Source organism: Carcharodon carcharias, chromosome 18 (genome assembly GCF_017639515.1).
Source record: "Carcharodon carcharias isolate sCarCar2 chromosome 18, sCarCar2.pri, whole genome shotgun sequence".
In the NCBI taxonomy this organism is placed as follows: Eukaryota; Metazoa; Chordata; class Chondrichthyes; order Lamniformes; family Lamnidae; genus Carcharodon; species Carcharodon carcharias.
The window spans coordinates 46670337-46694933 of record NC_054484.1 but is presented as its reverse complement, the minus strand read 5'-3'; the positions used below and the strand labels follow the sequence as shown (position 1 = coordinate 46694933).

At 38.5% G+C, this 24597-nt stretch overlaps 1 protein-coding gene across 4 annotated transcripts in view; it reads right to left on the bottom strand.

The window, feature by feature from the left end:
• The window catches only part of cnksr2a (connector enhancer of kinase suppressor of Ras 2a), a 580037-nt gene that overhangs the window by 414056 nt on the left and 141384 nt on the right, over positions 1 to 24597 (bottom strand). For all 4 annotated transcript variants that reach the window (XM_041211522.1, XM_041211523.1, XM_041211524.1 and 1 more), the window contains exons 3-4: positions 15678 to 15880; positions 8835 to 8922 (exon numbers count right to left, since the gene is read on the bottom strand). In XM_041211522.1, coding sequence (XP_041067456.1) covers positions 8835 to 8922; positions 15678 to 15880 — 291 coding nt within the window. The remainder of the gene's footprint in view (positions 1 to 8834; positions 8923 to 15677; positions 15881 to 24597) is intronic.

The following is a 24597-nucleotide window of genomic DNA, read 5'->3' as shown; positions in this document are numbered from 1 at the left end:
ATTGGGCCAGCAGCTAGGACAGGCAGGCCGCCATCCTTAATGGGATGACAGCCCCAGCAATGGCCTCTTAATTGGTTACCACCAATAAAATCACCTCCGTGATCCCGCCGTTCACCCACACAAGCTGGGGAATATGTATTTGACCCTAGCGGTGAGATCCACAGCGTGTTGCTAAAATACCAGCCTGTGTGATAATGCTGCTAGTGCCACCTACTGATTAATTTTAACTGTTTGTTACACTTTTTCCAAGATTTTACTTTCAAAATGAAATAGCACCTCTTATCACGTTTACAAAGTCTGTTGCAGTTTTTGCTGTACTTTATCATAAGGGAACTCATGCTGTTCCTAGTCCAAATCATCAATGTCAAGAATTTAAAGTCAGCTCAAAAGTAGAGAAGCTTCAGAACAAAATTCAGGCATGATCGGATAAATTATATAACACTGTAAAGGGAAGAAAAATAACTTACAAAAAAGCTTTTAAAAATAGTGCACAAAGTAATGATATATTGCATCACACTCAAGTGTTTAATGAGCTTTACCTGAATCCGACTTTTATACTGCAGCCAATATAACTCAATGACTAATATCTGTAATTTCATCCAAGGTGCTTTTTTAGAACAGTTTATAACTTTACCATTTTTCCAAATTACAGAATTGTTTACCTGTTCTTAGGAACATTCTTGTTGACGCTGTGCCAAATGACATTTGCAGATAGGTATTCTGCATTTGGAAAAGGTTTACAGGAAATCACAGGGAAATTCAATACACAGCAATCCTCAAGGGACATGCAATGTGCAGATGGCATGGTGCAGTAATGTACAGACCAAGTAGGACACTGCTCCGCCCACCTGCCAAGCTGTCTCGTCTGGGTGGTAATATAATTAAGATACTATCTCATGGGGGAAGGAGAGAAAAATCAGGAGCTGGAGTTGCTCAGTAGGTAGGGCTCTCAATACTCTGAGCTAAAAGGCAATGGGTTCAAGGCCCACCCCAAGGTGTTGGTCACGGAAGAACCCAACCACTGGCACAGGCAAGCCAGCGTGTATCAGTGCTGGTCCCCAGCCTGGATAAATGAACATGGGTAGCGGCAGGTAGGACTTCTGGCTGTAAAACCATGCACCAAATCCAAAAAATGATGGTTGATGTGAAGGAGTGATTAACCAGCATTGTTACATCATCCCATGTAACATGGGAAAAGCTGAAAGAAGGAATAAAACTGTCGGATGAGTTATTTACAATTACCGAGGCACTGGTTGCTCATAATACCAACTCTCACTGTTCCCACCTGGTGGTGGTGGGAATTTAGAGGGATTAAAATTGAAGGAGTTCATTTCTAAATCTGAGGATGCACATTTTCCCTTTGCTGATGTCTAAAATTGTTCAAGGCTCCCCCCAGTGAAGGCAGGTGGGCGCTTCATTTAACACTAAAGGTTACGGCCCAAGAGCGACGTTGGTGCTGTGATGGAGGACTAAAGGAAAGAGTCTTAAATGCAGTGTGAAACCCGCCAGAGAAGTCTGGTGGAATGCAGCAGAGTGGTCAGATGAGATAATAGTAAATAATATGTTTGGAAAGTTCTCTCAGGGGCTCAGGGGAGCAGGAATTCTTGAGTGGCCTCTGCCGCAGCCCTCCCTCTACTGCACTTTGCAAGCAATGATTTTGCAGCAGGAATCGTTCTCAACCATCGACTTCATCATTATTTCTGCCGGTTTCTAGCTGGGTAACTGATTTCAAATATTAAAATGAGGACTGGTAGTTAAAATCGAGCCTGGCCTCATTTCTTTCCAAACTCCCAGGGGTACTGCTTTAGGCATCCTGCCCACCAATCTCATCATAATTCAAATATCTTCCCACCAAATGAAGTTGTGGCATAACCATAATGGGCATCATTTTATATGTGTATATTTCTAATGAGCATTATATATATATATGGTCATCATTTTTACATACATATATATATAATATATGCATGTGTGTCTAGGTAACATCATTGCAGAAAGTTCATTAAACCTCTCACAGCTTTTATGTGAGATGGTTTGCAGCTTTCTCCATAAGTGTTGGGCTCTAAAAACGAAAATTCTCCTAATGAGGACTCACACTATAAATGTTGGCAATAGTTCTCCCTGAAAGGAAAACAAAAAATAAATTCAGTAGATTTTCAACACTTTTTTTTCCCAAAGAGCTCATTTAAATTTCTCACTCTATGACTCATATGAGGTAAGTTAACAATTCACACTGATGAGAACTACACATTTCCAGCATTTGGTTGAACAACACTGACAAATGCAGAACCAGTAGAAGCAAATCCACAATGCCAGCAAAGTTGCAAAATTAAAAAGCAAAGTATTTATGTTACATTTGGCAATCTTGTATATCAGTTTCATTGCAAATTATTAATATATAACATTTCTACAGCTGAGAATATGTGATAATTGCAGGGACTGAAGGGGCACAGGAGACAAGTCTCATCACAAGTGCAGAAAGTATACTAACCGAGGATTTTTCCTTTGTCACATAGCGGTAAGTAAACTATAGTCCCTGGACAGTTCTACAACAGGATGCAGTTTTAAAGCAGGGGATTTAATTTAATAGAGATTTTTTAAAAATATGTCATGAACAACATACAGGTATTAAGAAACAAAACAGGCATATGCTCAAAACTGTATCAATATCTAAGATCAACAATCAAATCAAATCTGTTATCAATTTATACTAGCAGGTGCTATTCACAAATCCATATTAACCCCAGCTTAAAACCTATTTCATGGTTGTGCTATGATCCCCATAGAGACCAGGAGCATTTTAGAAAGAGATGAATTTCCCAGCAACGGGCTGAAAAAAAAAAAGGATATGGTTGCACATCTTAACAAGCAAACTAAAATCAATTAAGGTCAAACGTTACTTAACAGGCAACTATTGCACCAAAGTAAAGAAAAAGTAATTCTGCATCAACTCATTAATGCAATCAAGTTACGTCTTCCAACTCCTTTTGTGGTGCACCACACTTCTGGCCGATATACTGCATCACAAGATCAAGTCCAAAGTCACTCCCAGTTTTCCAGCAGGTTCACTTCTCCCTCTCACGTCAGGTTGAATATTTCAGTGCCTTTCGAAACTTGTTCAACTCAGTCTGAGTATTCCGGAACTGACTTCCACCAGCAAGGCCCAGCTCGGCAATTTCTTGTTCCTTAAATTGCCAAAAGTCCTGTCTGTTCTGTCTTCTTTTTTGTGAATAGAGAACCACCTCTTACCAACATCTTGGTTGCCAACACAAAAACAGTCTTTTCCTGCTCTTCACAGCAGTATCTGCATTGTCTCTCTCTCTCTCCTTCTCTCTGTGTTTGTCTCTGAAAAGTAGCTGTCCCTTTTCTGTGGTATGGTGTAGAAACTGTCACCTGATTTTCAACAGGTTTGCTTTGGGTTTAATTTCCCATGGCTACCAGATCATATGGGCCTGTCTCCAAGCAGATATTTAATATGACCACCATCTCCCCTTATCCTGAATATGCTGATGCACCACAAGTTAAAGGAGACATTTTAGAATGTAACTGTCTTGTAAAGTCCTGTATTCATACTACCTTCCTCCTAATAATGAAAAAGCATTACCATAGCAATAATTTTTCCATACCACCATCAAAATACAACAAACTACCACATTGCAAACATCTTAACAGCTAACTTATTACACAGAGTTCAGAGAGCATTCTTTCTCCTTTTTGCCACATTTTCACCATTAAACATTCTGTCTTGGCAATATTACAAGGCTTAACAAACCATAACAATGAATTACATGTGACAATTAAGTTTTAAAGTCCAGCTTGTGTAAGTTCTGAGTCACAACTCTCTTTCAAATGAGAGTTCCATTTTTATTCAATCTCCACAAAAGATTTCCTTTTCGATTTTGCATAATCTGTCTGGCATTTCCATACCTTTGATTAAAAGATTGCACCGTGGTTTTGCATCTGTTATATTGTTTTTTAAAAATCTACAGTGGATTGTGCACCATTTAGAGCCTGGGGCCTAGTATTTATGATAGGCCCAAAAGTTTTACAATTTGTTTGGTCTGGTTAACTTTTTAAAGAATAACAACACTGACTGTTGGCAAACTATCTGGCTTCTGGGTATTGGCAGCTGTAAACTGTAATCCAAGAAGAAATCCCCTGTCATTGTAAAAGGATGTTTCCTCTTATGGGAGAATCCAGGACTAGGGGTTGCTGTTTAAAAATAAGGGGCCACCCACTTAAGACAGAGCTATGGAGAATTTTTTTTCTCTGAGGGTTGAGAGTCTTTGGAACTCTCCTCCCCAAAAGGTGTCAAAAGCAGAGTCTTTGAATATTTCTAAGACAGAGGTAGATAGATTCTTGATAAACAAAGGGGTGAAAGTTTATCGGGAGTAGGCGGGAATGTGGAGTTGAGGTTACAATTAGATCAGCCATGATCTTATTGAATGACAGAGCAGCATCAAGGGGCTGAGTGGCCTACTGCTGCTCCCAATTCAAATGTTCATATAATGTTTCTTATCCTCTGGATTCAGTAATTTCATTTGTTCTTCTTTAAAGTCAGACACTAAAGTGTCATCAGCATTTGGCCTTTTTTAAACCAGACTCTGAACCACTCTGTTCATATTTTAATTCCTGGGGCTGGCCTTTACTGAGGGACGATTTGCTCACCTGCTTCCCCCACCATCCCTCGCTATAAAGTCAGTCAAAGTTCACCCCACAGCAATAAAACACTTCAGGCAGCAACAGCAAGGTAAATGTGGGACTTCCGCCCCTCACAGGGAACAAGTCCCACCCTCAGGAACTGATGATTAATCAGATTGGCCAGCAGCTCTTGCAATCACGGCAACGCCAGAGCTCAGTAGGGATGACTCCTTGTTCCTTAATTCTCCATAAGTCCTCTCTGTTCCATCTTCTTCTTTTCAAGCAGAGAACCATCCCTCACCAGCATCCAGCTTGGTTGGTAACATAAAAACCGTCTTTCCTGCTCTTCAAGGCAGTAGCTGCATTCTCTCTCTTCCTCTCTCTCTCTCTGTTGCTGTGTCTGCCTCCAAAAGGTAGCTGTTCCTTTTCTGTGTCAAGGTGTGAAAACTTGATTTTCAATAGGTTTTGCTTTGGGTTTCTATCCCCATGACTCCCAGATCATATAGGCCTGTCTCTAGGCAGCTGTTTAGCATGATAACCATCCTCCCAAGGAGACATTTTAAAACATAACCATCTTGGAAAGTCCCACATTTGTAACAGTTAGCCTGATACATTCATGTAATTTCAGGATTTGTTCATAATGACACAATGAAGTCAGGGAGAACAATGAAAAAAGCAGACAAACATCTCAAGCCAATAGAGGGATAACTATTGTGTTCCAGGACACTGCAGTGAGATGGAGGAGGTGGGATGGGGGTGCGGTTTCACCTTGTACTAAGTTTTGGCATACATGGGGGTAACTATCCAAATGTGTGCCCTTAAAGGTCAGCCTGAGCCCTCATCGAAATTGGATCTGGGCATTATTCCATTAAGCCAGTGAGCTGTGGATTGGGTGTCCAGAGCTGATCAATTCTGGCCGGTTCTGATAGCGAGAATGTCTTGCGGAGACAAAATGGAGGGGGAAAAGCTCGACCAGAAGCAGCCTTCAGTATTTCTATGGAATCCTTCTCCCCCTGGCTACACAAAAAGTAAACTATTAAAGCATTTCTTTTACCTTTTTTTTGAATGTCCTCCAGCAGTCCCTTCAAGAACCAATGCATAGATCACTCAAGACCCAGAAAAACTGGGAGGAAAATATACAAGATACATGTTGATGAATTTCAATCAGGGTCCTGCAACTGGTGTTAGGAGCTCAACATATCCTTATGCAGTGTGCTTGAAGACTGTCTCAGACTGTCATTCTGCACACCTGAAGGTCGCTGGCTGCCAAACTGCTAAGATTTTGCATGGGAGATTGCAACCCAAAATTCATTCCCACCATTACATTACTTTAATGGCCCCAAAAAAGGAGCACAATGACACTGAATTTCTGTGTCCCTGCACACACCACCCTCCCCCAACCCCCACAACTTCTTCAAGACTCTGAAACCTGGAGCAAAATGACTACAACTAGATAATCTCATTCAATGCATTTGGTAAGTGACTCAGGTATACAAAACATTTAGACCATATCTAAGTGGCAAGTCAATTTGTCAAGACACATCAAGTGGTATAAGGATTTCTCCAAGTGGTTGCTGGTTTGAATTGTCACAGAGAATTATGCTTAAAGATACTGTTTTTGATTAAAACCTATCAATAAGGAAGAAAATTTGTCACTGGATCTGGAGACTGTTTCTAACCAACGTTCCCAGTCCTGCACTCACATGGAGATGCCTTATGTCAAGAAATGTTTAGTACAGTTACACAAGACTTAAATTGTGAACCACTGAAATTCACACCCAAGCAGCAGTTAGCAAGCTTGAGTGACAGAAAACCTTCGAGCACAAACCTACAACCATCTGGTGGGGAGGTAGGTATTTTATCCGTGGTTTCATCTGGCTACCCGCAAGTTGGAAATATTATAGCGATGAACAAATGTCACTTCTATTTTCAGTTTTTGTGCTGGGTTGTAAAAAATAGGTGTTAGATTTTGTTTATTCATTAGTGTCTAGTCACACCACTTCTAATTTCTAGCCTACAGCAATAAAATACTCAAGCATTTATTTTCTGGCCTTCTTCAGGTTTTTTCAGTTACGGTTTGTAAAGAGAACAAAGATTTTAAATTCATGATGACCAAAGGAGAAATCAACCTTTCTGAAATTATAAATACAAGCAGGGCTTAACAAAAGTCACTTACAAAAGGTGAAAGAGGGTTGTATAGATAAGGTAAAAAGTATTTGTTGTTGGATTTGAAAACATACAAAAAAAGGTGAGACATGTGAGATCATTCTGTTTCAGGGAAACCAGATCTTGGGATTGCCTAGGAGGCAATTATTTTAAATGTGGTGACCTGAAGATTGGGTCACGACTGCTCTCTTGACCCCATATTTAACTCACTTGCACTCCCTGGCGGTACCTGCAAACTCCAGGCCTCCCCCACCCTCAGCTTGACCAATCTGATCCTCGAACTCAACCCCAATCCAGAACTCATTTACCCAAGGGTTGCTGCGACACTATCCCAGCCAATATTCTACAATACTTCACCAGTGTGGCTCCAATATAACAATTTTCATCTCCACTCATGCACAAGGAACGGACCCTGCATTCCATATATCAAAAATGTGCAAGCCTAAATTTCAAGGCCCGCACATAACTCACAAAAGAAAAATACCCAGAAATTTAATTTAAAACCTGGCATTTCTTTTTCTTTGCCGTCTTCCCCCAGCTAAGGTGGTGAGTTGTTCCCAGGTATTTTTCAGTCTTATTCTATAGCCAATCACTCAGCAATTCTCCTTCCATCCTAGTGGTAAAATAGCCTACCAAAGCTGACCATCTCCCTGGGGATTTAGCTGAGATTGTAGGCTCATTGTGCAAGGGAATTATAATGTAAACTCCTATTATTTAACAGTGAAATATTTTTACATTACTGACCGTATTCACTTTTCTGATAAGAAGTAAATGGTTCTGAGTATACATAGTCATTTTAGGAACAAACTGATTGATGAAAGATGACAATTCAAAATCAAATTAAAAGGTTTGAATGGTAAAAATGGCAAACAACAACGTTTAATATTCAATTCTCCGTGGTTCACCAATCTAGTGTCACTTACACTGCAAAGGTAGGCTTCACAACAGAAATTTCACACTTACCAGGAGTTACTATTAACCATTATTGAAGAAAATTTGGAGCTAACTCTCACATGATTATCCTTTTAAGTCATAAGATGCTACCAACTGAGAAACTGGAACAGCAAAATAATACACTATAGCACTTTTTTTTTTGAAAAATTGACATTAACTTATCATTAGTAATTATAATTTGAGATTTTTGGTCATCAGCAAGCAATTTGAACTACAAAAGTGAAACAGATATTCAAAATGCAGAAACAACTACCATTACACTGTCTGTCAACATTTATCTGTATCAACATTTGGAAACAACAGGAGAAAACATTAGGATATTCATTTTTAATCACTATCTTGTACAATTCTTCTATTTTTAAATCAAATCTTACTCAATAAATGCTGCATGAAACCAACTTTCTTCCCTGTAAATTGCTGCAGTCAGTGCAACTTTAACTGCAAAATGTGCACATGAGTTTTAATCGAATGGAACAATCTTTGATATTTGTCAACTTATATCCAAGCTAACTTCTGTTTGGGGTTTATTTAGCCTAAGATTGGGTTCAAATGAAAAATGGACATTAAAGAGACAAAAAAAAGCATAATTTCAGTCAGATTTAGAAGGAGGTTCAGTTTCTGCTTACAATACTTGCTGAGTATTAAATATTACCTGGCTCCTTTAAACAACAGAAACATTAAAGTGGCTCCCATCTCATCTATTTTCAAATTTGAATTTTAATACAACTTGTAGAGTTCAATATGTTGGCTTAAATACAGAAATTCTATATAATTACAGTTGTTTAGTGAGATGATTAAACAAATATTCAGGCCACCATACTCAAACAAATTGCCCCCTTTGCCTAGTGTTCAGGGGGATCTGCAAACAGGGTACTCAAAACGATTAGCAGGCTCAATTTGAGTAGTTCTGACCCAGAACCTAAGTACACATGGGGTTACAATTCATCAGAAATTAGTAATTTCAATCAGACTAATCAAAGATAGCCATAACACATAAATGAAAATATCCTATCAAGTACATAGAAGGATTAGTGAATGAACACAACTTCCCAATAGAAAAGTAGTTCCCTTACTTGTTGTACAATGGTGGTCAGTTCCAGGCAGAGCTGAATTACGTTGTTTCTAGTGACGGAGTAGTCTGTCACTGCAGCAAATGGAGATCTGATGGGAAAAGAAAATTATAACATTCCATTATAAATAGCAGTAATGAAAATCAAAAGTGCATGTACATATCTTATGATGGTTTTGCTGCTATCAAGCAACATAAAACCATCATAAATATAAATGACCCAATGTTTTGGTGCTAAAACAGGTCAGTACAATAAATTCCTACAAAGTGACAACCAAAACAATTAGAATTTCAATATGCATCAGAATGCAATCAAAAATTCTAGCAAACATACCAGACCTACAAATAATCAATTCATACAGTACAATTTTTCAAGTTCAAAAAATAAAATCCAGATGATGTGTAAAGAAGTGGGGAAATGTACATTTCATATTCAGCTGATGGTCAAGGAAAGATTCATCACTCCAAAAGCATTTTTCTAATTTTATTCCAGTGCAAAAGTTGTGCCACCTTAACATGTACACATGCAGAAAGTTAAAACAAGTTCCCCAAATGGCAGATTGAAATTTGACATCAATGTGCCGTAATTACATCAAGCTGGTGGCACAGTGCATAGCAAGCAGAGAGTTAAAAAGACTTAAATTTACGCAGCACTTTATCACCTTAGCAACATTTCGAAGTGCCTAGTTACTTTTAAATGCTGTAATTGCTGTGATGCAGGCAAATATGCCAGCCACTTTCCACACAGTATTATTCCACTAACAGCAGCGAATTGCCATTTGCTGTTTTGGTGGTAGCTGACAAACAAGTGTTCCCAGGTCGCTGAGAAAATACCATTTGCTTTATTCAATAGTGCCGTGAGATCTTGAACACCCACTTGAATCACTGGAACAGGGAGATGAAGCTTTAGCGTAGCCTTTCATCTGAATGATTACCCAACTGACATTGTCACAGTCATACTGCATTGAAATGGCAGTTTAGATTATAGACATGAGGTCGCAGCTAACATGTTAACATCTAAAGAAAATTGGAAGACCAAGGAAAATAGAAGACACCGCAAAAAGACTAGCAAAAATCTGCAAAACACCAATGAGGAAACTTGGCAGCTATCATCATTAAGTCAGGAGAACACTGTGAATAAAAACAATAACTATTATAATTATATTCTCAGGCAGTCCCAGACCTAGAGTGCAGCTTAATATTATCACAGCTCCACAGCAGCCCAACAGCTTGGTGGCCTGAATTTGCTGCAATAATAAGAGAGGCTAAGAGCAGACACTGTTATTACAGGGTAAACCTGACAGCAACTTTCAGCGATGTGCTAGTGCAGTTAAATGCAGAACACCAGATGCTGCTGTCAGAAATAATCTGCTCCTCCACAGGGTGCACTATTGCAGTCCTCACTGATGCACTTGCTATTGAAATGACTGCAAGTGCGGGGACTTAAGATACTTACCCACTAGTCTTGCGCTAAAAATGACTGAAAAGGTTAGGGTTAGTGCAATCATTTGAGTTTTAAAACAGCATAATAAGCGATAATTACTAATGAACAATCTCTGTGGTCCTGAAAAATTAATTTTACTTGTGAGGTGTCTCATTCCCTCAGAAGACAATTACTGTTTTTTAAAAGTTTTTTAAAAAGATTTTTTCTGTTTTTCTCTTTTATCTCCTATAATCCCGTCTCTAGGTACAAATTTTCATTTTGCTTCATACACAATGATTAAATGTAATTTGCATTTGCTGTTTTTACTTCCTGATTTGCATTCCACGCAATTTGGTGAGGGTTTTAAAAATCTTATTTTTTGAAGAGCCTCCCTGCTGCTCTTGGACGTCATGGATCCCCCGTATAGGGTGCTGCACTGGATCAGACAGTGGATTAATAGAAATCTCTGCTGGCAGTTCTGCGAAAAGTCTCTGGACAACTGTACAAAAGGTGAACAGCGAAAGTCATTCCTTTGCCTCTGAGAACAAAGTCCGTGGCAATAGTTGATGCATCAAAAATGTATTCTAGGAATACATCCTGAGGTAAAAAAAAGATACAAGGCTTCATAGCTACAGACCACCACAGTTCATTGAAAGTAATATTTACTTGAAAAAGTGAATTATTCAAAATTTGGAAATATGAGTTGTCTTTGCTCTAAGAAAAATTCAAATTAACAAAAAAATAAAATTTAGTGACAATACTTGCAATATTATTTAACTATTAGTTAATTAAAATGGCAAGTAATTTTCATCTTTCTCTGAACATATCTTACGATGGTTTTGCTGCTATCAAGTAACATAAAACCATCATAAATATAAATGACCCAATATTTTGGTGCTAAAACAGGTCAGTACAATAAATTCCTACAAAGTGACAACCAAAACAATTAGAATTTCAATATGCATCAGAATGCAATCAAAAATTCTAGCAAACATACTAGACCTACAAATAATCCATTCATAGAATACAATTTTTCAAGTTCAAAAAATAAAATCCAGATGATGTTTTTACTGTATAAAGAAGTTATTCTGAAATACTTTCCTCTCTAACCTGTGTGGCGAATTTGGAGTATTTCTTCAAAATCTAGATATTACACAGTTACCCAGGATCATGTGAAAATTACTATCCCTGAGTGGCACACCTCCACCATTCACTCAGACAAGAATACCCCCACCCAAGCTACAGAAGTTAAATCGGAATTAGGCTAAAGGCAACAGAGAGACAAGCGAGACTGCAGAGAAAATGCTTACAGAAATTCAAAATGTATTAATGGATAGATTTTAAAAAAAGCTTTTTCATGCTATTAAAAATGTTGCTTTCGGCTGTACTTGCTAACCCCGAAACAGGAAAGAGAATGGTGGTCAAAAACAGTTTGATGAAACTATTGGAACATCCTGATTGGGCCATTTGGCAGTTCCTCATTCCTGTCAATTGTGGTGGCTATAGTATTATCAGCAAATCAGAATGACTCGCTGATTATTTAAGCCAATTTTTCTAATGTGACGGACTGGTGCAAAAGTGCAACAGTTTGAAATTCCAATGATTTGCATCATTTTACCTTTTTTTGCTTTATTAATCAATTGAATTCAAATTCCACCAGCTGCTGTGGTGGGATTTGAACTCACACCCCCTGGCTATTAACCTGGGCCTCAAAATTACTAGCCCACCACCATCTTGCCTTAAATTACACCAGCTGCTGTGGTGGGATTTGAGCTGAATCCCCAAAGCATTAATCTATGCCTATATATAATCTATAGCATATAATCTAATCTGGATTACTAGTCCAGTGATATTACTTTTGATGGTGTACTGGAGGTGAGTTTATAGCAAACAACAGACCACGCTTAATGATACCTTTCATGTGTAGGTGGAAAGAGGTCATATAAACAAATCTTGAACAACTCTCAAAAATTGCAAGATTTTTGTTAAATCTTATAATTGGCAGGTCTGTGAATTTTGGAGTATTTTTAAAATTACTTTAAAAACCTGAGGATTTATTCTAGGGGGAGAAGTACATTCTTTCATGAGATGTGGGTATCACTGGCAAGGCATTTGTTGCCCATCCCAAATTGCCCTTGAACTGAGTGGCTTCTGAGTGCTCAGCCATTTCAGATTCAACCACGTTCCTGTGGGTCTGGAGTCACATGTAGGCCAGACCAGATAAGGGTGGCAGATTTCCTTCTCTGAAGGACATTAGTGAACCAGTTGGGCTTTTATGATAATCAATTATAGTTTCATGGTCGCCATTACTGAGATTAGCATTTAATTCCAGATTTTATTTAGCTGCCATGGTGGGATTTGAATCCATGTCTCCAGAGAATTCACCTGCATTATTAGTCCAGTGACATTACCACTACATCACCATCTCCCCCATAGTAAAGTTGAATAACACACACCTATTATCATAATACCATACTGAAACTATCACTAGCTAGTAGCTATAGTCGGGTCCTCTTAACAATAGTAATGATCTAGTGTAAGTGGTTTTGCAATCTGCGCATATAGCAATTAACACCCATCAAAAGTACAAAATTCCACAATTACATATAAAATAGGTTAATTAACCTCAAAAGTTGCTTTTACAGATCAAATGTCTTTTGGTTTCTAGAAAAGGAAACTATAACACTTCAACCAATTAGTTAACCAAGAAATCAACATACCTGCATATGACAACCAAAAGTGACACAAGCAATAACGGGAACTATGGAAAGTAGATGGGAATAACCATGAGCAGACAATGGAATATTGCATTATGTAATTACAGAACCTATTTTTAGTAATGAGCAGCAAAAGAAACTGCACTATATACTCTGAATCATATTTGTGGATTTGCGAATGTTCAAATACTTTCCAGGGCTTTTAACTTCAACCATTAAACTTAGCAATGCCCTAAAAGTATAACCATGTAGTTTGCTTTGGTTTAAAAAAAGTACTAAATAGGGTCTAAAAATATAATAGCATTTTGTGACATAAAAATTATGCTTGTCTGTGGGAAAAGGTGTCTATAACTCATTGGAAATCACTTAGAAATTATCCAATTGGCCTGACTAGCGGAATAAAAACACTTCATAGGCAAGCATAAAATATTCTGCATATTCAGTGGAGAGAGGAGAAATGAATTGCACAAACCAGACTTGGTTGTTCTAGGAATAGCTTTACCAAAATGAATAAGCAATCACAACTCCATATGAGCTATGCACTGCTCTACTACCTGTAAAATATAAACAGAATGAGGTAAGGTGAGATACTCTCTTCAAAGCACACTGTATAAAAGGCTCTGTGCCCAATACAACACAATAGTAATGATTCAAGGGCTTTTTATTTGAATTAAGATACTTGTACACAGTTAAACCAAAGGAGAAGGTATATATTTCACTTATATATGGGCAGATCACAGTCAAGGCTTTGAAGTTTTTCACTTTCATGTAAATGCATATGTATAAACAAATAAATTTGTGAAACATGGCACAAACTATTTAATAGTATAAAAGGGGTGGTCTGGATTTCCATACAAAAGGATCTTGATTTTAGGAAGATTACAAACATGAATACGATTGAACAGGTAAAGCACAGAACATGTTAGTATATCAAACACATGTCATTCAAGGCACCACCATTCCTATAAAATATTATGCTCTTCAGCTAAATAACTGCAAAATTCAAAATATGTGTGTATCATTTTATCATCTGCTGGCTAAAACAACTCACTGTTTTGGTCACAATTTTAGTTGCCATCAGTGATGAACTGCAAGCAATCAATTAGCTAACCATTCACATTTAAATTAACTTGATCTTCATCTGTCAATGTTATTGTACTGTTAATAGCACTAAGATTATTGTTGGGAGCAATGGGCATATCATTACCTGCACCAATATTCTTCACACAATTCTTTTTTCAAGGGTTTATCCATTTCAGAAGGCTCATTAAAAGTGGGTCAATCAAAACTAGTGACAAATATAGAATAAAGCTGAAAACCATTAACACAACTGAAAACAAAAACTATCGAATACTTTAGCCCAATTTTTGACCTTATAATTAATTTATATTTATTTCCCTTGAATGAAATTAATCACAATACAGTCAGCAGCAGTCCACACCCATTCTGCACTTTGTCAACCAAGCAGAATTTACTCAAATTATTTTTATTTTGAAATTTTAGACCGGCTAATTGTAAGTGGGACTTTTGAAGTATTTTGCTTTGATGTCTGGATTGAAACAATATACAAGTATTGTCTTGAGATATATACATTTCTAAGGGGGGTATCTATGGTTTTGAAAATGTTGGGTACATAGAAAGCCCTCAGATGTCTAACAAATAAAAAACTTGTATTTATTTAGCATCCATCAAATTCTCAGGCCTTGCAACTAATAGTATTAATAACGTTACTCACTCAATAGTGGTGTTGTTATGCAGGCAAATGGTCACTAAGGGTTGCTGTTGAGATCAAGTTAATTCATCTGCAAGCCAGCTGCTGGAAGCAAACAAAGCCCATCCTGGAGTTGGGGTTTCATACTCTGGGGTGCATCTTTCCAGCCCTGTTGCTAGAAAGGTAGGATCAGAGGACCTACATGCAATAAGAACCAAAGGCTTCACCAGATATTACAGGTTAGTCCTCGTTTTGTTCTTGAGGTGAGTTTCTGGTTTGGACTGTGCCAACTACCATAGGAATTTGAGCTTATGCTTAGATACTTTCTGAGCATTCGTGAAAGTTTTTACTTCTTCATGCTCCCCTGTTATATGTTCTTTCCTTTCTGTCAAAGCCCTACAAATGTTTTCATTACATTCTACATCTTAAAATTGCAGCCTTTTTTAACAGAAAGTCATACTGGAATGATAACGTCTTCACCATCAAGATTCATTATTACAAGTTGCTACATCCATCTTCATGGAAAAAAACTCTGGCAAAATACAAATACATGATGAGATAAGCAGTCTACTTGAAGGTGCAATGGTGAACAACTGACCTGAGAGAGAAAGTAAGCTCAATAAATATAAAAAAAAGCTGATAAAGCATTTTAAACATTGTTCAAATTACTAAACATTTCAATTATTGTTGAGATACATCTGGATAAAAAATTACAGCGATTTTTGGGGTTTTATTTGATGAAAATCAGCTCCTTTGTACCGTTTCTCTAGAATTTTATACAAATAAAAATCTGTAAATCAGTACTGTACTCACACATAGTAATTAAATGTACTGGTTAACACAGGAAGATGTGCAGAATGTGGAGTTAGGATGATTGCAAAGTTAAATATCATGGCAAACAAAACTTTAATTGATTCAAATAAGCTAATAACCTCACGCACATTTAGATTTTGTCTTTCACTCGGAGTGTAGACACGGTTGCATTCTTAGAATTACCTGTCCAGCCATGCCAGAAGGCTTTTAGCAGCACCTATGAGATCCACCACTGATGTCAGGAAATCATTTGGCAATCTCCTAGAGGACCTTCCGTCATAGTGCCCACTCCTCCTCCGACCAGTTATAAAATTCTGAAGATTTTTGGCAGATGCATTCAGTTTGTGGGATAATGTTTTGAGGTTCTCGGTTTCAAGCCCATAGTTCTGAAAATGAAGCAAAAGCTAAATAACTCTATGTAACTCTTCGATTTCATGATAATATTGTATGGACTTGATCCTAAGAGTATCACTCAATTAAACACGGTACTTCTTAAAAATTGTGTTTTTCTGTACATCCCTGTACTACCATTCAAACATAACACTGCAACTAATATCCAAAATCAGAAAATAACGTCATTATTGCAACTGCTTTCTTGAGCAGTTACCAGTTCATATATGGAAAAAAGTTTAAAGCATAAGTCCCTATGTATTCTATTTAGTAATCATGAGCACTTTAAGATTGGTCATTTACTTTTAAAGAAAAAAGTCGTGCAAACATAATTTAGATTTTACTAAAGAGAGGTAACTGGGCAGCTATCGTCTCCTTAGGGTCCTAAACAATAATAGGCAAAAACAGGAAATCCATTCGTTTATCTTGGCATCAGGCACAAACTGATTTGTTTTGACATGGGGCTGTGGCTCACTACTCAACTGAACCACGGGCCACAACTTCATGCAGAAATTTTTCACCTGCTAAACTGAGGTTGCAATTTATGGATTAGTAAGTACATAAAAATTACAAGTTGAAATTTACACCAGAGAGTCCAACAGACGATGTTCATTGTTGCATCCTTATTAACTGTGCCAAATACAGCATTGTTTAATGCAATATCGCCGGGGCATTAGCTTACTGTTCTTTTTTCCTCCTACACCACCGTATAATAAATTTACATAATCTTAGCAACCACAGCATACATTTATATAGTGCTTTTAATGCAGAACAACATTCTACGGTGCTTCACGGAAGAGTAGTCAGACAAAAATCAACTAAGGATTGCTAAGGAAGGGAATTTTAGAAGAGATGACTACAAGTTGGGTCAGATGGGTGGCTTTCAAAGAAGGTCAAAGGAGAAGAGGGAGGCAGGGTGACTGAGTTGGGTGGAGGGGGAATTTTGGAGCTTATCTATATGACTGAAAGCATACTTGACAAATGGTAAAGGGAAGGATTTCAGACTGCAAATGAATATAGAGTTGCAGAATTCTCAAAGGGCTTGTGGAAAACCATGAAGAGCTCTCAGATCCAATGTACCACCAGTCCCCCAAAAGTGACCATTAAGATCTTAAGAGTTACTGAATGTGCACCTACAAATTTGACATGCTTAATGTCTCATTGGAGCATATGGAGAATCTGTCCACAAATAATTTTATTATAGTTTTGAAGTTTTGGAGTGATTTGAAGGTACAAATTAACTCTCCTGGTTCTATCGGCCATTTAAGCACAGCTCTAATGAAAAGTGCTGTTATTTACCATTACCAACTAGAAAATAATACAACCAATAAATTACAGAATACACTTCTATCAAAGATGCAGCACCAAATTAACTTTCTTCCGAAAATAATTTTCAAGACATCAAAGCATACTTTTCAACAGGCATCGATCTTAACGTCTTAAAATATTTCATATGCAGTTTTACTTTTAGAGGGCAGTGCATGAGTGTATGATTGCAACCATGAGTGAGGCACCTTAACCAACATCTCCTCATCAGCTGGATAACGGAAATTGGCAGGAATTCCAGCCGCCTCCCACTGCTGCAATTTGATTCCCAACCACTAATATAACTAATTATATTTGGCACAACAAAAGGAAAATGTGGGGAAGGTTTGAGTAATCGCACCGGCATCTGATCACAGGTGGGTTTTAAAAATCCTATAATTAAGTTAACTACACCACAAACTGGTTCAGTAGAAAGTCGGGGAAAGTTCACTACATGCATGAGAAGTCTATTGAAGGGTGTTAGCAGTTAGTTCTGAGTGGTCATTTTGTGCCATGAAATTACTCCATGACTCAGTCTGTGTTAACTCTGCAGACTGAAATATTGATAATACTCCTTGACTCAGCATAAACAAAGAACAAACTAGCAAATGAAATACAGAGAATAAAATCAAATTACACTTGCTATATCAAATTTTTTTTTTACAAATAGCAGACCTATTAAATAAAATGCACACCATTACATAATTAATAATAGGGAGAGAATGGTGACAAAGAGGTCAGTATTGATCTGAGGCTTAGCCTTTTCAATTAGTAATGCAGCACCCTTGTGAAACTATGGACTGGATTTTCACTACTAAGGCAGGTAGCTTGAATTGGGAAATGTCCCGAATCGGCAGTGCCGCCTCGGTTTAACCCAATTTTCATTCCAAGGAGGGGTGAGTGGCGGAGGTTGTTATAGAGTTGGGCCCGCCAAACCTGGAAGCAGATTGTAGGTGGCCACAGGGGCACCAAGTACTGAGACAGACTGGTTAGAAAGCCCCCCTCAATTGTCTGGGACTATGTTCCATTGTCTTAGAAGCTGTTAGGCCCTCCAGCCTTCACCCCTCATTACAATCACCTGCCCATCCATTCCCTTGCCACCTCCATGCCAACTAATGACCCCATCTAACCCCTTGCCCCCTCATATCTTCCATGCCACCTCTATACCAGTGCATACCCACAACTAACCCCATGCCTCCTCGAACACCCACTGCCACCTCCATAGCCACTCACCCAGTATCCAAGATGGCAGACCTCAGGAGCCATGTGGAGGTGAAAAAAAAAATCTAATTCAGCTCTCACTCCTACAAACTTGATGGTGAAAAAAGCCTGATTTATGAAACCCATTCAAGGCTTTTAAATCTCCTCAAGCAGTTAATCTATTATAAAAAGAAGCACACTTCTATTCAGTACCCATACCAAAGACAGTTAAAGCTTTAAGAGCCTCTCTAAACTATCAATAAAACTATGAACTCAGAACCCCCTGCTGAGATAATGGTAGTTTTTGGAACTCAGCTAAACAGTTATAGTTACACAATCATAATCGCCCTAGGGATATGTAAATAAAAGCCTCTATTGAAACTGCATAAACAGATTGTAATGTTTTTTTCTAACCTACACCAGATGGCCTGTCAATCAAAGCAGCAGCCCTTTTTAAAACTCTCACTGACAGATTAAGCCTGTTTTTACATGTTTAAAGAGTGAGGGATTTGAAAACCAAGTCTTGAGACTTAAAGAAATCTTATCTACCATTTAAGAGCATTTACACCTCCATGTCAATTTGTGACTCTCATACCATAGGTTAAGGCTCTTGCAACAGCCAAAATGGAGCCTGTTTGAGCTCAACACTAAAATGGCCCTGCTGAGTTCAGGTTTCCATCCTGTGCAATTCACTCCTTGTTACCTTCCCCCTCTTGGAGAAAAACTGGATCTGTCGGAAATTGGGGTGGGACTTCTAGGTTTTGCCTGCCATTTTTAGAAATGTCCAGAATTGACCCAACTCTGCGAAAATCTGGCTCTATGTTTTAATGCAAAGCTCCTATCAAACATGTGGAAAGTATGAGACTGATGATTTATGAAGGTGTACATTGAAAGGTAAGTAAACTGTCTCTTTTGAATGATCAATGGATGGAGATTGAGTTGCAGAGAGAATGCTATTAAGTGCCATTCCACATAAAAATAATTTTAGCATGTTCACATTCAGAATGTAATGTACAGTGAACAAAACAAAGCAAAAAAAAACTGGTAAACTGTATACTGTCATTGCCATTTTCTTATAAGTGACACAGGAACAGCAAAATAGTCTAATTTCCCCCATGCACTTATTCATAAATGAACTTATAGGCCAGAATTTTACCTTCGGCATGCAGGCATGGCCGACATGCCCGAACGTAATATGATGCGCGACCTGTTGCCGGGCAGGTGAAAAGGCCAAGCGGCCTTTACATTTACATTTTTTTAGGAAACCTCATTCATATGCGGGATGAGGTTTCCTAAAGCTAATACAAATTAAATAAAAACATCACTATGAAAATAAAAACATGTCCCAGCTCCTGTGACACAGTCACAGGAGGAGACATGTTTCAATAAATTTTTAATGCCTTTATTTTTTTAAAAAGCGCTTCAATCTCCCTGAGACAGCTCCGTGCCTCAGGGAGATTGAAGCACTCTTTTGCATGCATGCGCAAACTGCGTGCCAGGCCCGTTTTCCCTCCTCCCTCCACCTACAGGTGGCGCTCAGCGCTGCCGCTCGTGATCCACACAGGGCTGGCCTTAATTGGCCCACCCATGTGAAATAGTGGTGCGGAGCCTATCACGGGCGGCGGTCGGCTCCCTGACCACCCCCGCCCACTCCCGCCAAGCTCGCCTGACGAAGGAAAAATTCAGACCATAAAATTTTAAACTAAAGATTCTTCCGTGGCTATAACAAATTTTGAATTTGACTAAATGCTAAGATAAAAGGAAGCAGGTTCCAAAGAAGGGTACCAGGGCTCCAATGTGCTGCCTTTACGATTGGTTTTACAGAAGTTATTTAGAGATGAGTGTACACTAAATAAGTATATCATGTTTTCATTTCTGAAGCCTGGGATAAATGGTGGCTCAATTTACAGGATTTCATTGGTCCAGAGCAGCTTTCAGGTGCGTTGTTACCTTTGGGTCAGTTGCTTTCAGTTCAAGTCCAACATTGGGACTTAAGCCCATAATCTAGGCACTGTCAGAGGTCTGCACACTCAGGTGAGATATTAAACAGGTCTGTTCAAATGCAAGGTGAAGATCCCCTGGCACTATTCAAACAACAGCAGGGTGTTCATTTGGTGCCCTGATCAGCAGGTCCAACCAAAATGAACAGACTACTGGTCACTCAGCTCATTGCTGTGCTATATTACTGATGAAGAATGCTGCTAATTTGCATAGCAGCATTTCAAAAGCAATTCACAGGATAGAGTGCTTTGAAACATTTGAAGAACTTATTTATTAGGAATAACACTTATTTCTGTCTTTAAAAAGGTTCAAATAGGAAAGGTAAATAAATTGTAAATGGCAGCAGGTCTTTAATTAATCACAAAAATGGGGGATCTTGAGGCATGACAACTCTGAACATGGGCAGTTGGAGTATCATATGTTCCCTGTTTTGCTGAAAGCAGTTTGCTCATGCCTCGGCTCAATTAAAAACTCTGGTGATTGTGCAGCTTAAGTTAAAGTTTCACATTTGAGGATAGCTCAGATGTAGGAAAGCAAGCAATAAGACAACTCTCAGCACCATAGTTTACTGAAGCATGAAAACATAATTCATTTGTTTGCTTGTCCTCTTTGGGAAAAATGCTTTTATATTAGAGGACCTAGATAAATGTCCAACACCATTGCTAGATATTAAGCTGTCATCAACATCCACAATTTATATTGAAACGTATCAACCTTGAGCACTTTTGAATCACCGCATTCTGAAGAAGCCACATTAAGACTTCATTCTGTTTATCAAAGAACAGAAGGAAACCTCATCTTTTCCACCAAATAAACTGTTCTATTCCAAAAGAAAGTAATCAATTTGAAAGCAACACTTTTGGTTTCATTGGTCAGAATTCACAGAATGACTTTTAAGTTTGAAAAAGTGAAGCTAATACCTTTCAGAACATATATAATTCCTATCTTTTATTAACCTTTTTAGTTCTAACTACATCTGATCAGTTATTTTTTTCTCTGCTAATGGCATGTCACAATGAAAATTTCAATGTTCTGGATTGACAGAAAAGGTACTCTTATTCAAATACTCTCTTGTACCTAATAATCAGGATTAATTGTTGGACCCAGACTAGACAATTTCAATAAAAAGTAAAAGCTTTAATTTTGATAAGAGATGGGTAATTTCTGCACCAATTAGTGAATCAGGTAGGGGGATCGCCTGCCCATTATAGAACTGCCCGGTTTTTATTTCTATCATTTACAAAAGAAACAGAACATAAAATAACCCAAAATCTAACAGTGATACGGTATCACAGATTTTTCTGTCTGAGCTGTACAATGTTTCAATCCTCCATGCATGCACATTTCTCCTGCATAACATGTGAATTTAAGAACGCTTACATCATGGATGCCACACACATAACTTCTAAAAGTAAGGGGATGTTTTTCTAGAGACTGCAAGGAGCAGGTGGGAAATGAGATCATCACCAATCTGTGCCTTAACTCCATCCTGGAAAATCTCGGATGATGTTTGCCAATTTTTTCTCCCTTCTAATGGAGAACAGTGACGGCATAATATGCGGAATGCTCCACAGGTGAGGGCAGGGCCAACAACCAGAGCACCTATTTGTAACATTTTTAATGTGTTAGTCAAAAAAAAAATCAGCTGTATATGCAAGTAGACTATCTGTTGCAATTTTTTTTTGGTAGCTAAAAGCATGAACTGAAGGCTCCAAATCATAAAAGAATTTCAAATAACTGTGCCCTAAAAAGGCTGCCCACCAAGTTCAGGTGGCCGTGGAGCTTGTTTTGACTAGAGAAAATATTGAGGGTTACAATATAAGTTGTCAAAATTCTATGAAGCACAGAGGGCATAATTAATTTAGAACATAAACACAGAAATGATTTAAAGATAACAAGCCACAGGCAGGACTAGAGATTAAGAAAAACACAGCCATCCCCCCATGCACAAAAAACTGGCTGACAGGCAGAACAGGTTCTGAGTAATAGAAGTTGATGCAATGCAAATTCTCTCCGAAAGTAATTGGAAAGCAGCAGGCCAAAGTTAAATAGATAAAATATGCAAAAGGATAAGTATTCAGGCACTTTTTCTTACTTCTTAGTTGCTAGGAGAGCATTTATAGAAAGTTTTCACTCAGAAGATTAAAAGGGCGAAGTAGAATCATTGATATGCCAACATGTTTTCCTTTCTTATATTATTACACATGGGCAGAATATTACGCTTGGCATGCGGGCACGTGCCCAACACGCCCGAGTGTAAAATGGCACATGACGATATTGAGCATGTGCCTGCAATAATTAAAAGGCCTATTAAGACCATTAACAATCTAATTACATTCAAATTTATGCTGCCTGTCCAACCTAACAGGTGGCGGGCAGGGAAAAGGCCAAGCAGCCTTTATATTTTTTAGGAAACCTCATCCACAAACAGGACGAGGTTTCCTAAAGCAAATAAACATTAAATAAAAGCTTTATTTTTGAATTTAAAACATGCCCCAGCTCATGTGACAGAGTCAGGAGAGGGAACATGATTTATTAAATTTTTATTTTTTTTTTACACAGCACTTCAATCTCCCTGGGGCAGCCCCGTGCCTCAGGGAAATTGAAGCGCTCTTTCTCGAGCGAGGGTGAACTGCGCACTAGGCTTGAGTTGCCTTCCTCCCCCCTCAGTGCTGCCGCTCGCACACAGGGTATGCCTTAATTGGCCCGCCTGCGTTAAATCGCGGTGCAGGGCCGATCGCGTTGGCGGCCAAGGGCAAAATCCTGCCATTGAGTATCTGGCCTGCACCTTACTTCGTAACTGATCAGTTATGTTATATATGAGAATTTTTAAAATTAATTTTGCAGGATTATTGATTCAATTTAGCCATGAGGGTATGCTGTCAATCAGCTCCTTTAATTTTATTGCTGTGCCGTTCATATTTTCTGTCATTTCTATATTATATTCTTCAGATGGTTACCTGGAGGAACCTTAATATTGAGGTTATTTTGCTGCTTCATTATTGATGGATATTCATAGAATCATATCATGGTTACAGCACAGGGGGCCAACTGGCTTGTCCTTTTCTCTGCAAAAGCAACTCTGCTAGTCCCACTACCCTGCCCTGACCCTGCAGATCTGTAAATCTTTCTCTTCAGGTGATATCTAGTTCCCTTTAGAAAACATAATTGAATCAGCCTCCACCATACTTTCACACAGTGCATTCAGGTCCTAACCACTCATTGTATAAAAAGCTTTTCCTCATGTAGCCATTGGTTCTTTTACCAATAATATATTAAATCAATATCCTCTGGTTCTCAACCCTTCCACTAATGAGAATAAGTTCTCACTATCTACTCTGTATAGATCCCTCATGATTCTGAACACCTCTATCAAGTCCCCTCTCAAACTTCTCTTTAAGGAGAACTCAGCTTCTCCAATCTTTCCATGTGACTCCCATCTCTTGATCCATTCCCGTAAATCTTTTCTGCACCCTAACTAAAGCCATTACATCCTTCCTAGAGCATGGTGGCCAGAATTGGATGCAACACGTCAGCTAAGGGCAAATCAGTGTTTTATCAAGGTTCACCAACTTCCTTGCTTTTGAACTCTACAGATGGAATCGAACCAACATTATCAGGCTGCTTTCCTCCAGTACTGGATGAGCAAAACTTTCCTCAAATTAAATATTGGGAAGACTGAAGCTACTGTCTTTGGTCTCCATTCCAAACTCTGTTACCTAACTATCAACTCCATCAATCTCCCTAGCAACAGTCTGAGATCAAGCCAGTCTGTTCGCAATCTTGGATCCAGGGGTGGAGGACTTCAATTACATGGAAAGATTGGAGAAGCTAGGTTCTCCTTAAAGCGAAGTTTGAGAGGACATTTGATCCGGAGATCAGTTTCCAACCTTGTATGTGTGCCATCACTAAAACCACCTGTTTCTACTTCCGTAAAATCGCCCGGCTTTGTCCATGCCTCAACTCATCTGCAGCTGAAATCCTCATCCGAGCCTGCTTTACTTCTAGAGTCAACTATTTTAACACACTCCTGGCTGGTCTCCGTAATTTGAGGTTGTTTAAAACTCTGTTGCCCATGTCTTAACTTGTACCAAATCCCATTCCCATGACCCCTGTGCTCGTTGACCTACATTGGCTCCCGGTCAAGCAGCACCTTGATTTTAAAATTCTCATCCTTATTTTCAAATCTCTCTGTGCCTTATGCATC